The sequence below is a fragment of the Chlamydotis macqueenii genome, chromosome 2, assembly GCF_036417535.1.
Source record: "Chlamydotis macqueenii isolate bChlMac1 chromosome 2, bChlMac1.mat, whole genome shotgun sequence".
NCBI lineage: Eukaryota > Metazoa > Chordata > Aves > Otidiformes > Otididae > Chlamydotis > Chlamydotis macqueenii.
In genome coordinates, this window is record NC_141557.1 from 50,910,974 (window position 1) to 50,925,791 (window position 14,818).

Genomic DNA, 14,818 nt, shown 5'->3' on the forward strand with positions numbered 1-14,818 from the left:
GGATATGTTGAAGACACTTCAGCAGATATAGTCAATGACATACATAACTCATGAGGAACAACCAGCTGGGTAGCTTCCCTAGGGAAGATCATCTGGGCTTGTAGTGGCACAATGATGGCATGCTGTCATGAAGAACGTGCACACTGCATACACTGAGACGTGTGAACAGCAGTTAGCTTGCAAGACATGTGAAGTAACCCGCTACCTTTCTCAGCGTTGACAAAGCCTCAAAGGAATTTCTGCCTTCCCTTTTGGGGCTGTGCATCAGGAATGATGCAGAGTGACAGAAGGTTTCAGAGAAAAACAAACACAAGCTATAAAGAAAGACTGAACAAATTAGAGTTAGTCTAGAGATAAAAACTTGAGAAAAGACATCATATCTGTCCTCAAAAACATTGAAGGGGTGATCCATTCTCCTGTTCATAACAGCTATGGCAAGAAATAACAAAAATGGATACCAATGGGGACATTCAGGTTAGGAAGAGAATTTTCTAATAGTGGTGATAAGTAAACAATGTCATCAGTTCCTGAGAAGGCTGTAGAAGATCTCACTAGAGATCTTAACAGATCTGTGTCTACCCTCCCCTTTCAGAGCAGCATAGATGCCATAGATCAGCTGCTAGGGCAGAGCCTTGTGTAAGATGACTTTTTCCAGGCCAGTTTTCAGGAGTTCTGCACTGTCACCACGAGAACCATTTGCAAATAGCAGAGTTTATTTATTTTCTCCCTAGCAGCAGGCTGACCTGCTCTTTTGGCGATTAACTTTGACTGCCCTTTTTGGAATGAGGCAATTAGTCAGGGAGTGCTCAATACAGCTGGACAGCAGCGCTTTCCATCTTCCTCGCTAGCGAGCAGAGATGCTGTGGGTCAGCGGCCAGGGAAGCAAATTTCCCCATCTTTGTGCTCGATATAATGCCATTCTCAGCAACCTTTGAGGGTCATCTCTTTCATTCACCCATGAGCATGTAATTCCTAGCATATGAAGCAGCATGGTTTTGAAACATATTTTCAGCTGCGATTGCATTAAAGAATGGATGTTTCCAAGCTTCCCAGCAGCGTAAAACACAGACCTCTATGTGTGTTGATTTGTGTGATAGTCAATGTCCTCAACATTTTGCCTCTGTCTAGCTGTGCATGAGTGCGGGGATGAAATATGCCCCGCGGAGTGGCAGCAGGACCAGTGGCGTTTGGAGTTCCCAATAACTTCACACAATGGAACATGCCAAATGGAGCTGGAAGCTTTTAATAACTGCGCTCAGACAAAGTGGCTGTGCACATATTGTCTGGGGAGGCACCATGACAGAACGTATAATTTACAGCTCAATGAGTTCTGTAAAAAGGCCATGCCCGGTATCAATGTGTTTTATTCTGAAAGGCTGGGATCGACTTTGATTACAGCTAAACCGGTGCCAAGCCGCAGCACCTCTCTTCACTTCACCGATATTGCTCAGTTTACTCAGTGGTGAAATTTGGCCTGATGATCAGTAATAATGACCAAATTTGACCATAACATTTTTCCCTGTGATTATACTTTGGACAGAAAAACCACAGGCATGTGAGTAGTGCGGTAGAGATACTAAAGCAACTCTTAAAATGGGAATATATTCTACAGAGATTCGTATTTTTCAACAACGGATGGTAAAAATTTCATTTGCAAGATCACCCCAAGTCTTACTGAAAGTTTATGGCTGTAAAATGCAAATATATATATTGATCACAACAAAAAGCTATGCTTAGCTTACCTACATATATGCATATATGTGTGTGCATTTGCACACACATGTATTTCTATATGTGCATTTGCACATGTCTAGTCTTGTATGTTTTACATTACTGATGCTTACTGTTAGTTTTCTTTTATAATCTTATTTATTTAGTATTAATTGTCTCTTTGAGTGCTGAATGCCTTACGGTGTGTGCCTCCCACTCTTCTTCATATGTTAGCACTATAAAGAACTTCAGAAAAACCTGCTTATGTTTAAGGCGATCACTTTCCATGGTTTTAGGAACTATGTATCTGAAACAGGTTCTGTGCATTCAGAATGTTTAAGTGGTCAAGCCTTTGTGACAAGGATGAAGTTATCCAGTTACATTAACTCCCCCTGCCATCGTTCAGGCTTCAGTAAATTTTTAATAACTTTCCTGGTTTGGAAAAGAAAAAATGTGTTAATGGCACACATACACACGTATTTTTTTCTATTAATTAATGCAGAAAGGATTTCCATTGGAAATGCTTGGGGTTATAGATTTTATTAAATAGGGCTCTTTAAAGTGTGATGTAGGAAACACTAGGGATACATTTGGCTGGCAGGTATGGATACCAGAGTCTTCCACTAGATGGAAACTGCATTTTCTGTACCAGCATAACTGTATCAGAGTCCTCATCAGGTATCTTAAGGAAACAATACTGGACGAATAGAGCTCTGAAGTTAGGGGGTCTGAGGTGTCTCACTGCTATTGCTTGAACTGCAGAGGCATGAGCAACAAAAATTATAATTGATATTCCAGGGTTTGCTGGTTTTGTTACAGAGCTACAATGCACTCAAAATACTGCTATGCTGATAATTTTTTTTAAATTTCTTTAGACAGTATACTATGTGTAATTCTATGCCTAGTGATGGGTTTGGTAATAGTGTGCCATTTAGCATTTCCAGGATATTTTATGACACTTGGCAGATTTAGGGGGAAAATGTCTTGTATATGCCAACATATTTGAATATGGATACCTATTATTATATTCCATCACTTCGGTATCTGTATGAAATACGTTAACACTGTAATGGAATAGGAAACAAAGTCTTAGTGAAAAGACTTTGACACTCAGATCCCTTTCTCAATTAGCTTTCAAAGCAACAAATCCCCTGCCTGTATACGGAAAATAACTACCCTAACTTTACATAGACAGATATGTCATTTGAGCTGAATATTTCTGTGCTGGAATGAAATCTTGAGGTTATAAAGCACTGTTCTTTAAAAGTATCAGCTCAGTGCTGATAAGAAGGCAAGAAGGCAGCAAATTTCTTTGTGAAAGAAGGCAAGATAAGTATTGGGAAGTATTAGGAAAGGAATATATAGTGAAAAAGAAAACATTCCTTTATTGTAACATTGCATATCCATGGTCTACCTGCACCTAGAATACCCATGTGCATGTCCCCGTCTCAGAGGAGAAAACCTTATTTCTTCTTAGTTCCCCATATGAATGGTCTTATTTCAAGCAAGAATGTCTTCTTCCACGTAGAACTGGATTAGATTAATTTGGAAGGAGGTGTTTTCACTCCAGCACCTGCATGAGGAGTCGCAGTATTGTCTGATACACTTTGTAGACAGGCTCTGGGGACTCCTCATCCGCAGGCTTTAAGAGATGCACGGGAGCCTACGATTATCTATTAATGGAAGAAGTAAAGACTGTGTTTTGGGAAAACCTTCATCTTCTATATAAATCCAGGAATGTGGTAGATGGGTTCATTTTCACAGGGCTTTGCTGCGGCAGACAGATATTTGAGGCAGAGGTCTGCTGCTTCACCAAGTGAGGCTCTCGCTTCTGCCCCACCAGGATCGAGCAGGGTTTGCGGAGAGTTATTTGTGTGCAAGACCACTTCTTTTTAGCTTATTTCCTCCTTGCACTTCAGGAGGTATGTTTAATTACATCTGGGGAACAGCGATATGGCTGAAGGGATGAGAAAGACCTCTAGCACCCAAGAATGTGAGCAAATGATGGTAAAGGAGGATGTGCCAGGTGCCAGAAATCCCATTCAACAAAGTGTTACTCAGACAAATATATCCACAAATCTGAAACTTAGAGAGGCAACTTTCACTATCCAGACACTTCTTGACATCCCTGGGTATAATTCTAATTATAGAGCCTTTCAAACGTGTGCAGCAGAAGTGGATTAAGTTAAATAGTCTGCTCAAACTGCCAGAGGCTTCACGGCTAAGAAATTAATTTTTCTAGCTCTGATTTTATTATTGGGGTATGATTTTTTTTCCGAGCTTATTGGAAATGTCATTTTATTATTACACGTTATTTTCAAATACATGGAGAGAACTACTTCCTGACATGTGAGTTTTCAGATTACTGCTGCTGAGCAAAATGGTTATGGTTTTCTCTTATCTCCTCAGAAATTAATAGCATATGGGACAAACTATCACTAGAAGAGACAGGCACTTTATTAATACCAGAGTCTAGTTTCTAATGGCTGGTAGGCATTACAATACCAATGAATTTCTTCCAGAGAAAGTATCCTTCAGCCTGTCAAGGCATTGAAACCTATTATTGAAGTGTGACAGCAGAGTCAATTTCTTGAAACTTGTTTCTAAAAAAATAATGTGCAACTATTAAAATTTTAGAGCTTTTTTTAACCTTTAATTATGAAGCCTATCTGCGTTGCCTTGTATGTGCCCAGCTCATGATGAGAAATAAATCCCATCTAAACATCACTAAATTAAAAGCAAGCAATGGTTGCTAATGACTGTCCAGATCTGGAAGTGCTTTTCTACTGATGCCAGAGTATTAAAAAGTTTATATTCTCACATACATCATAAGCAATTAAAGAAGTGAGAATTCTACAGTCGAAGACAGCTGATTTCCCACTGTCCTTTTTAGCTAACTAATTATTTTCCATTTTTAGCCAGCAGAATCAAGACCCATTAAAGGCTAGGATAACTGGTTAGCATTTCTGATGATATTTGGTGTGCAGGGAGACTTCTGTTGATTTCGTTAGAGGGTAATGGCTTCTCATGCTGCAGCCAACAATGAATTATTTTACTGCTACTAAATCCAGAGGAAGATTATATATACGATTAAAAAGGAGAGTAGGTTTATAGTGGGAGCAAGTATAGTCTGAGCTGTCTTAGACACTGACCTCTTAAAGTTTTACCTATTGCCCAGCACAGGAGGTAAGTTTCTCCTAGAAGATAAATCTGAATTAGTTACTGAGCACATCTTCATCCAAAAAAAACAAGGAACCTGGGTGGGTTAGACTCCCTGGACTACACTGAGTCCCCTTAAATATCCCTCTTCCCTCCTCCCACGGTTCAACACTCTTCCAGAGTAATTTACAATCTTCAGCCCAAAAGCTGCCCCTGACCTCATTGATCTAAATGAAGAACTTTGAGGCCAGCAGAGCCTGAACGGAAGTGGGCATCACCTGGGGCAGGGCAATAAGAGGTGCCAGCAGACCACAAGGAGTAAGGAGAGGTGGACCAAGAGCACCTGATAAAAGCCCAAGTAGAGGAGGGAAACAGAGAGCAGATCAGCTGATGGCACGTGTTGGTGGCATGCATTCCCATGGAACACCTTTCCCATTGAAGGGCAGGAAGACTTCCCAAATTGAGGCCTGCAGACTTCAGCCACAGCATCTGAGGCTGAGGATGTCCCAACTGGACGCCCGCAGACTCCTTTGTAAATCAGTCAAGATTTTCTTTACCAACTTGTCCTGAGAAGCATAGTGTTTCATCTTGAATAAGTGCATTTACAGAGGAGCATTTGAATAACTGAGGTGTAATCTGCGAGTGCCCAAGGCGGGGAGGGTATAATAGCGTAATCAGTAGCATCCTCTTGGTAATAGTAAAGACTAGTTTATGAGAGCAAACACTTGGAAGTTCAGCTTTGTGGGTTTTTCCTAAGCAGTCAGGCTATTATTATTGTTATTTATATTCACACAGAATCTAGTAGCCCAAGGTACTGCATTAAGTACTGCACAATCTTGATGACAGCTCCGATAACTCTCATGCGAAGCAAATCTCCCTTTGGGTCTGGTTCAATAGACACAAAAGTGTCTAACAGACTTAATCAACATGAAAAATTTCCATTTAATTGCCAGGAGACTGCTCCATGAATAGGGTTACCTGGATGATTGTTTTTGTGATTAAGAATTCTGTTTCTATTTGGCAGAGCTGAACCAAAAATAGCTTCCTCCCCCGCCATCCCAATCCGTGGTACTTCAACAAACATGAGAAAGAAACTCATATCTTCAGTGGAGACTCTTCTTGTATAACAGGGGAAATGGAAACACCAGGGCTATTTTTATCCTTAGCCCAACTTTTTGGATTTCAAGCACTCGAGCTGTTTGTCAATAAGCCCCTTTCTCTGCACCAACTCTACCACAGGCGAAAAGACCTCGCTGTGATAGCAAAAATGAGAGTCATGGGGGCAACATCTGAGAGAAGAAGTCTCTTTTCCCCCCCAACCCAAGATGAATCGTTAGGCAGGCTGCTGAGCCTGTGCTTGGGGTGAATAACTCTATTTCAGTTTAAAAGCAGTGCACTGAGGTGCATCAGGGCTGAGTGCTGCTGTCAAGGCAACCTTTTTCCTCTTGTGGTAGGGAAGGTGTGAGGCTGCGTCATGAGCCGGTCTGTCCTGGTGCAAATGGGAGGGTTGACTCGTTGTGTCAATGTTTTTATCAGTCCAGCTTTTACACTGAAATAAAACCTCCCATTGCAGTGCTGGAGCTGACATTTTGGCACCCGAGGATGCCATAACTGAGACATTGCAGAGGTTGGTTTCTGCTCGCGGCTGGAGTAGACCTGCTGTGACACAGGAAACACGAGCTGCACCACAGGGGTGGGCGGAGGTGGGCAGCGTCCCCCTCTCACCAGCAGCATTTTGCAAGCTTCGTCACAGCAGCTCATGACAACCTCTGATCCTGCAGAGGACAGACTTTTAGAAAGTTGGACCCAGCTGAAGATCCCATTCCCATGCTGCTCAGTGGGGATGCTCTGCAAGCAAGGTGGATGAGAGACACAGCTAGGGTGGACAATGATGCTGGGGACCCAGAAGGAAGGACTCTGTCCTCTCTGCAAAGTATGCTGGCAGACCCTGGGTGAAGCGGCAGGAGGCTGGGTTACACAGCACAAGCAAAATGAGCATCACTTCTCTCTGCTGCATTTGGTGACACAGTCAGATCCCTGGCGTGATGGGTTACTGAGCCTCAGGGACAAGATATCCCAGATCCCTCTAGTTCTCACCTGCCCTCCTGTGTCTGAGCTGTCCTGGTTCTGACTAGGATGGAGTTAGCAGTCACCTGAGCTGGGAGAGGAACTGGAGCTGGTGGCCCTATGGCTGGGGGACACAGCTGGGATGGTTTACCCAAATTGGCCAAAAGGCTCTTCCATACCCTGTGACATCATGCTCAGTGAGGAGGGTGGTGAAGGGAGTCTCCTGCTCCTACTTGGGAGAAGCTAGGCATCAGGATTTTGCTGTGAGCTATTGTACTATATTTGTTTTCCATCTCTGTTTTGTTTTCTTCTGTTGTTTTTCTTTTTTTTTTTTTGTTTTGTTTCATCTCAGTCCACAAGTTTTGCTGCCTTTTCTTTACCAGGTCTCCTCTCCATCCCACTGGAGGGTCGGCAGAATGAGCAAGAGACTGTGTAGCTTGGTCCTGAGTGGGACTAAACTATGACAGAGCTCATGTCTGTGCTTGCAAGAGAAACTTTTTCCTTTGCTTTGCATTCAGGCTTGCAATTTTGCAGACTGGTCAGGCCATCCTGCTCCTCAAGCCACACTGGTGTCAGTTCCATCGCTGTTGCCCACTTGCCCCTGTGCTCAGTTCTGCTTCAGCCTGTGTTTTGGGAACTGTCTGCTCTCCCAGCCCCTCTTTCTGCTGAAGTTTTTTCTTCTGCTGACTTTACTAACCTTAGAGTCTCCTGAGTTTCCTTCTCTCCTCTTTATCTTCACCCCTCATGGACTCTTGGACCTGTGTCTGCTAACCACTGGCAATCCTTGCGTGTCGCTTCCTTGAGTTCCTAGTGCAAAAGAGTGAGAGGTAAAACAACAAAAACTATCTCCTTTAGAAACTATCAAAGGACTAACTCCTTTCCACCTTTCTGCCTGGACTCCCTTTTGTCTTTCTGACTTCTAGACCTCATGATTGTTAGATGAAGGCCTGACCTTGGTAAGAGAAGAAAGGAAGGCATAGAAAAGATATGTGGTTTTGTGGTTAAGGCACTATTTTGGTAATTTAGTTTTCTGAGCTTCCATCCTCCTGAGTAAAACAGACATAGAAGACAGGGGGAGGGTAGTTTCAGTTCTCTGTGGGTTGCTCATATGTGTTAATAATACGGCCTTGTAAGAACCAAGTCACAAAATACCTTTAGGTGGGTTTCCAGCATGTTTCAAGGATGCACACTGCCATCTCAGCACTAAGTGATGGAGTCAGCGTGGCTATGCCCACGCTACCCTTGCAAATAAGCCAGAGTCTGTTTTCTGTGTCTGGGGCCACTGCAGGGCATGGCTTGCACCCCTCAATTCCTCCTCCCTTGACTGGGTGTCCTGCCCAAACATGTTCTGGAGACTGGACCCTAGCACAAGCACATGAGGCATGGTATGGGATAAGGCACCTGCTAGTGGTTAAACAGGGACCAGATAGCCCTGGGCTCTTCATTCAGCCCAAGTCCTGAGCACGCTTTACCCTTTAGGTCAGATATCTCCTTTGTTTTTTGTTTTGGTCTTTATTATTCCACTTTTTTTCTTCTTTATGAGCTATTGTGTTTTAATTAGCTGTTAATTCCTTGGGCTAGTATGTGGCTATTTGGAGGGAGGGTGAGCAGGAAGGAGGAATGACTTACTTGAGGGTTTTTTCTTGGTTGTATCTGTCTCCATTTATTCTCCTATTATTTTAGGCTGACTGGAGGTAATGGCTCTTAGCATGCTTTATAAATCATTCTGCAGGAAGACTTTGAGTGAACGTTTTATTTAATAAGTATGGAGAAGTGGGCTTTTATCCCTGCAAAAGAGATGGCAAGTTCACTGTAATTTCCACTGGATTACTGTATTTGGGGTAGAAGAAGTAATAGAAGACTCAAACGTACTTGTCTTACAACAAGTTCCAATTGTATTACCTCCTCTTTGACTTGCCACTTGATCCATTGAAGCATCAAAGTTATTAACATTGAAAATCATCACTTTGATTTAGTAGCACATAGGCAGAGGTACTTGGAAGGAATTTAAAAGCTCACTTTGAGAAGTTGTGCCAGTCTGAAAACCCTAAACATTAATGTTCTTGAACTTTTGAAAAAGATGGATCTGCATCCACATCCAAATGCTGCAGCTCACCTCCATTAGTAGGCTGTGCCAGAGCAAATCCTGAGAGCTGAGATTTCTTGCAGCAGGGAGGAAACAGGGTTCAGCTGTAGGGATTTCAGAGAAACCTTTATTCAGGCTGCTGGAAACTGATGTCCTGGCTCCTTGTCTCCTGGACAGGAGCCAGGCTCCTTGCCTGGGATCCTTACCTGTTACACATGCTTTAAATGCAGACTGGGACCTCACTCCGGCTGCCAAGTCTGACTATTTTGGTCAGGCTTTGCATCACCAAATTTAGCTTCTTTATAAAATGATGAAGCCACTGCAGAAAGAGAGAGCATAATGCTGGCCTACAGCAATTTAAAAACATCTTGAAGTGAACCAGTTACGGTTATCACATGGATTTTGAATGATTACTATGTGGGGACCACACTGACCCTACTTCATCCCAAAAATATCAGAAAAAAAGTGCTGTACATCTCAAGGAACGCTCTACTATTGTGTGCAAGCTCTTGGATCTCAGTGACAGCTAGTCCAAGGAGCAACTAGGCTTTAGCCCTACTTGCGCCCAGATTAGCGATGAGAAATAACCAACTTTGTAGGTCATAGGAAATGGTTTCTCTCCAACCACAGGAAGAGAGCAGAATAAACTCTGAAGACATTTTTGCTTTATCAAATGCATACCTGGCCCCAGCAGCCCTTCAGAGGGAAGGGCTCAGAGGGAAATGCGAAGAAGTTATGCCATGGATGCATTGTGGTGGTCAGCACATATGTCTGCTTTGTGATATCTCTTCTGCAGGCAGTCACATTTTATTTTTTTTTTTTATTTTTTTCAGTTTCAGTACCTCTCTGTGTGGCTTGTATGGAGAGGTATAGAAGTCCCATCAGGTACAGACTTGGGCCTTTTTTTTCTTGTAAGAAATCCTGAGAGCAGGTGGCCAAGCAGGCAGTTGTAACAGTGGCTGTCTCCCCAGCTCCTTAATTTTCATCCTTGAAAGGATGGAAAATAATTTTTTTCAGGACCAACATCCAGTGCTGTAAAAGCCAGGCTGTTCTATGTGCTCCTCTGGCAACAGCATGCTCTCTGTGATAACTTACAGGTTTTGAATAAAGGCAGAAATTCACAGAAATTTTTTTCCCTTTGAACACTCATCTTCTGTGGAGCATTTCAAGAAATGAAATGCCCAGCAAAGCCTGAAATTCTTCTATGGCACAGGGTGCTTCATCTCACTTCACAGATAACCATATTTGCTTTTTGTTTATTTGTTTGAAGGATGCGTGCTTGTGGTCTCTGTAATTGAACAGCTTGCACAGTGGCACAACAGTACAGTGAAGGCAGCCATGGAGAGACTGTGCAACTACGTACCTGGTAAGTACCAAATAATATGCCATATGTTATGTTGGTTACTGCTGTATTTCTCTGTTAATTAAAAAGTCACACATGGAGTCTGGAAAAGGTTTATTCACTTCTCATGCAGCATCTCAAATGAATGTAGCTGAAAGACAGCAAAGTGCTATATTCAGAGAAGTCAGTGGCATGGCTCACTTGGCTTTAGAGCTGGGATTTTGTCCCCAAGCTAGAGTGAAGGGACTGGTGTCTTAAGCCCACATGCGTGTGAGCACTAGTGCACGCAGACCCCTTTCCTCCCTTTTTCTCCACTTTGTCTCTTTGTTAGCAGCTTGAGAATAGATTTCCTATATGCCCAACTCCTCCTCTTTCTTGTCGATATGGGTCTTTATAGCAACTCCGAAGATGAAAATGTTTTCAGCAGGTATAGGAAGCTGCTATTGTAAAAATCTCAAAAAAGAGCTGAGGTTGACAGCTGTAAGATGTGAGCATTTGGTCTGCACAGAAAAGCTATTGAAATGTAACTGATGATACAAATTTCAAAAGCGATAGCTATTCCATATGAATACGTGTAGACTCTCCTTTTTCTGCCCCTTATTTTGTCTGCCCAAAGGACTGTAGCTGTTTGAATACACATCCCTAAATAGTGAACAGTTTGAATGCCAGAATAGCTTTGTGCCTCACAAACCAATCCTATAGTTATTTAAGTAACTAGGTCTCACATTCATTATATCTTTTTTAACATTATGAATGTAAAAAGATGGCTTAGGATTCTTCATTAAAAAGTCATTTACTATAGTGCTTCACAAATTGTATCTCTGAGAAATCATCTTGCTCTGTAGACCCTAGTTTCACAGAAGATGCGTGTAGAATATTTATTCCCTCCTTTCCAAGAGAGGATTTCCCAATGCAAGATGGGGCAGGAAGGTAATTGCTGGGATTCATTCATTGATAGAATGATGCTTATCTGATCTCTATTCCATAAGTCATATCCTCAGTGTTTTAAATTACAGGCACATAACCATGAAGTTACAATTAGAAGCGCTGATCCTGCTATTAAAATACAATTTTCTTTAAAATATGACATGCTAGCTCTTTGTTCATGATTCACTCAGTGGACCTTGTTCAGCTGACATGTCAAGATATTTCTTTTCAGCTGCCATTCTTTACACGCATAAAATCCTATTATCCCTTTAGTTAAATCTGTATAATCCAGTTACCTTCTATGAGATGTATGGATACACCCAATAGAAAAAAAAAAAACCTGACCCTGAACTTGAAAGGAGTAAAAAATCGTATGGCTTGTGCAGGAGCTGCAGTGTAACTTGATTTATCCTCTCCCAGGAGGTGAATGCTGCAGCCCAGCGGGAGTCAGCAGCTTCCTCTTGCTGCCTGAAACAACAGGAAAGCTCTGCATGCTCAGGAGGAGCAAACCTACTAAAGTGGGCCATTTCACCTGAAGGAACAATTTCGTTGTTATAACATGCCTACAATTGATTGCAAGAATTACAGCAACAAATTCATGGCAACAGGGCTTTTTCTAGGGCCAGAAAGGGAATAAGAACTCATGTGTTTTGTTTTGGGGTTTTTTTTGTTGTTTTTAAAGGGCCCCCTATAATTTTGATTACAATCAAGTTGGGGTTGGATCAAGCCTTCACTGAAGTTACACACTGTTGAAGAACTAAAATGCTTAGAGAGAAAGAGAGAAACATTGAGTACCTATCAATCCCCCTCAATCCCCAGGGCTGTGTAGAAAATGCATCCTTATTTATATGGAAATATTTGCAACACATGCGTTTCAAGTGACATAGTCAATAAACCTATGAAAATAAGAGCAGTAACACCATGAGTGAAGGGGGCTTTTGAGCAGACAGAAATGCCAGGTCTGAGGGCATGGGCAGTATTTATGGTGTAAGGGATGTTGTTAGCAAGAATGTGTGTTTACCTGGATATGGGCTGGCTGATGAAACAGAGCTGTCTGATACCCAAAACGTGCTTTCAGACTGTCTGCCTCCAGCATTGCCTCTGAGTCATGCTCTGCTTCTGTGTCGGCCACTGCTGTGTAAACACCTTAGAGCTCAAGTGAAAATGGTAACATGATTAATACCATCTTTCTTGCAAATATTTATCCTCTGGGATTCAGCCAGAATTTGTGTTTCTAGGACTACAAAGCTATAGAGGAAAACCCTCCAGATTTTTATCATGTAGGAACAGAGCTATTTAGGAGATGTCTTTTACTTGAAGCAAGCCAGAAGCAAGTATACTCTGAATTTTCTCTAAATTTTCCACCATTTAGTTTGGTTTAACTTCTCCTCTTGCCCTTGACCACTCGAAGTTATTTATCAGCTTCTCTCTCTTCCCAACTTAAGCAGCTTTTTCTGAACAGAGCTTTCTCCCTGCAATAGCCTCTCACTGTGTGTGTTAGCAGAGCCGGAGGTTTGTGAACGCATGAATGCAGGTTGGCTTGGAGGGCAAGTCCTGTAAATACTGCCCATGGCTTGGGTCTGTTTTGGTGGAAGCCAAAGCCTGAATGGCATCTGTATCTTCCAAGAGGACTCTGTGCCCAATGATCACTTTATGTTGTTGCTGTTCTTTTTATCACCCATCATTTGTTACATCATGGGGTAATTACATATCAAGCTCCATATATGCTTAAGGAAATCAGCGGCTAGAAATTGGTGTGACAAGCAGACTCTCAACATCAGATCCCCAGAGCTGACGGCCTGCCAAACGCTCCCCTCCTCGCAGCCACCAGCACAGGTTACAGCAGCCAGCCGGCTCCTGCAGGACCTGAAATGTTGTGGAAACCAGCTGGTTTGGGAAACCCTTAAGGAGACCATTGCCTGCAAAGCACTGGGAAGGTGCTGGGGAAGCCAACCACCTTCTCCTGCGGGCTACTATAGGGAGCCAGGCGCCCCGCTGGCAAGCTTCATCAGAGGGTGTTTTAATCAGCAGTGATACCAAACACAGAGTTATGGATGTCTGCAATGTCTTTCCTTATAGGTAAACAAGAATAAAACCTAATTCTAGCCAGGAGACCAATTTTTAACTTGCAGATTACTTCTAAAGACCCAATAGAGAGGAGTAATGTGACAAAGGAGGCAAAGAAATGAAGCTAATAACTTGATTGAAATAAAACACCTGGCATGGGATAAGAAAAATCAGCTACCGTAGTTACAGAAGCTGCCTGCAACACTGTATATGTAGGAGGGTGTTGGGAAAACTATCTTTTCATTCCCTGCTACGCCTTTCTCAGGCACAGGTTTCTGGCGAGGGTGTCTGCTATCCTGCCATGGAGAGCATCTGCCTTCCCCAGCTCTCACAGGAGCAAGAGCACATCTGTGACTGCTGATGGAGTCAGTGGTGTGAGGTTTTGCATCCTCCCTGGAGCAAAACTGCCTGCCCTGTATGCAGCAGACCCCTGCCCATGGGCATGTCCAGCCTGATGCTGGTTAAAATTGAATAATCAGTTGGAGGGAAGCAGCTGCTTTGGGTGTTTCTAAGGCTTTTCTTTGGTAAACATGAGGATACTCTGTTTTCTTCCCTGTTGTGGTTTATCCCAGCCAAAACCAGCACATTCCCCTAGGACAGATAGTTATCTGTCTGGGTAATGGCAGTGCAAGAGAAAACAACATCTCTTGGGAATTTCAGGAGCTGCAAGTTTGTTGTCGCTGCATTTGTGTGAACTTGCTTCTTCATGACTTTTCATAACACCGTCCCTGCCAAAACAAGGCCTGACGCCTCCTTTGCAGGATATGTGTTGGGACAACCAGCTCTCATCTCTTCAGGCCAAGAAACAATCAACTTTTCTTTGTGGGAACTATCAAACCCAGTGCTACCATCATGCCCTACCTGTATTCAAATCCCAGTCTCTCCCACAAGTGTCTCTGCTCCGTGGTTATGAGATGGTGTGGGGACCACTTTTTTTTTTTTTTACAACAGTACCTTAAAGAAATCTCTGATGAGCTGTCTTCTGGAGGACATATTTCACCCAGATTGAAGAAAGCCACCTGAGCCAGCATCCCAAAAAGGCACACAGCTGTAGACTGTGAAAGGAAGCCAAATGAAAATTGTCAAATATTTGTTTGAATGCAATTACTCCTGTGCAACTCTTGCTCTGCACAAAACAGATTCTTTTAACTAACAAAAACCCCCTAGAAGCTCGAAGGCAGCTCTAGCAGTAGTATCAAGTCCTGCATCACTTTCTGCACTTTGATTTACGTATTCATTTTTTTTCTTCTTGCAAACCTACTGAGCCATTTTTTAAAACGGCTTAGAAAATGCTGCGGCATGTATGATTTATTTTGACTTTTCCATGATGCCACACTCAGAACGTTTAACAAATGCTAGTTATCATTTTTAGTCTTCATCGTGTGGCTTGCCTAAAGCCAAAGAAGGGCTTCACACAAAGTTAGGTATTCAGGTTTTCCCATTTTCTGGTGCTATACTGA

The 14,818-nt window shown here is 42.6% G+C and overlaps 1 protein-coding gene across 2 annotated transcripts in view; it reads left to right on the forward strand.

Moving 5' to 3' along the window:
• Window positions 1–14,818, forward strand: part of AOAH (acyloxyacyl hydrolase) — an 82,736-nt gene that overhangs the window by 5,881 nt on the left and 62,037 nt on the right. For both annotated transcript variants that reach the window (XM_086741661.1, XM_086741660.1), the window contains exon 3: window positions 10,293–10,388. In XM_086741661.1, coding sequence (XP_086597787.1) covers window positions 10,293–10,388 — 96 coding nt within the window. The remainder of the gene's footprint in view (window positions 1–10,292; window positions 10,389–14,818) is intronic.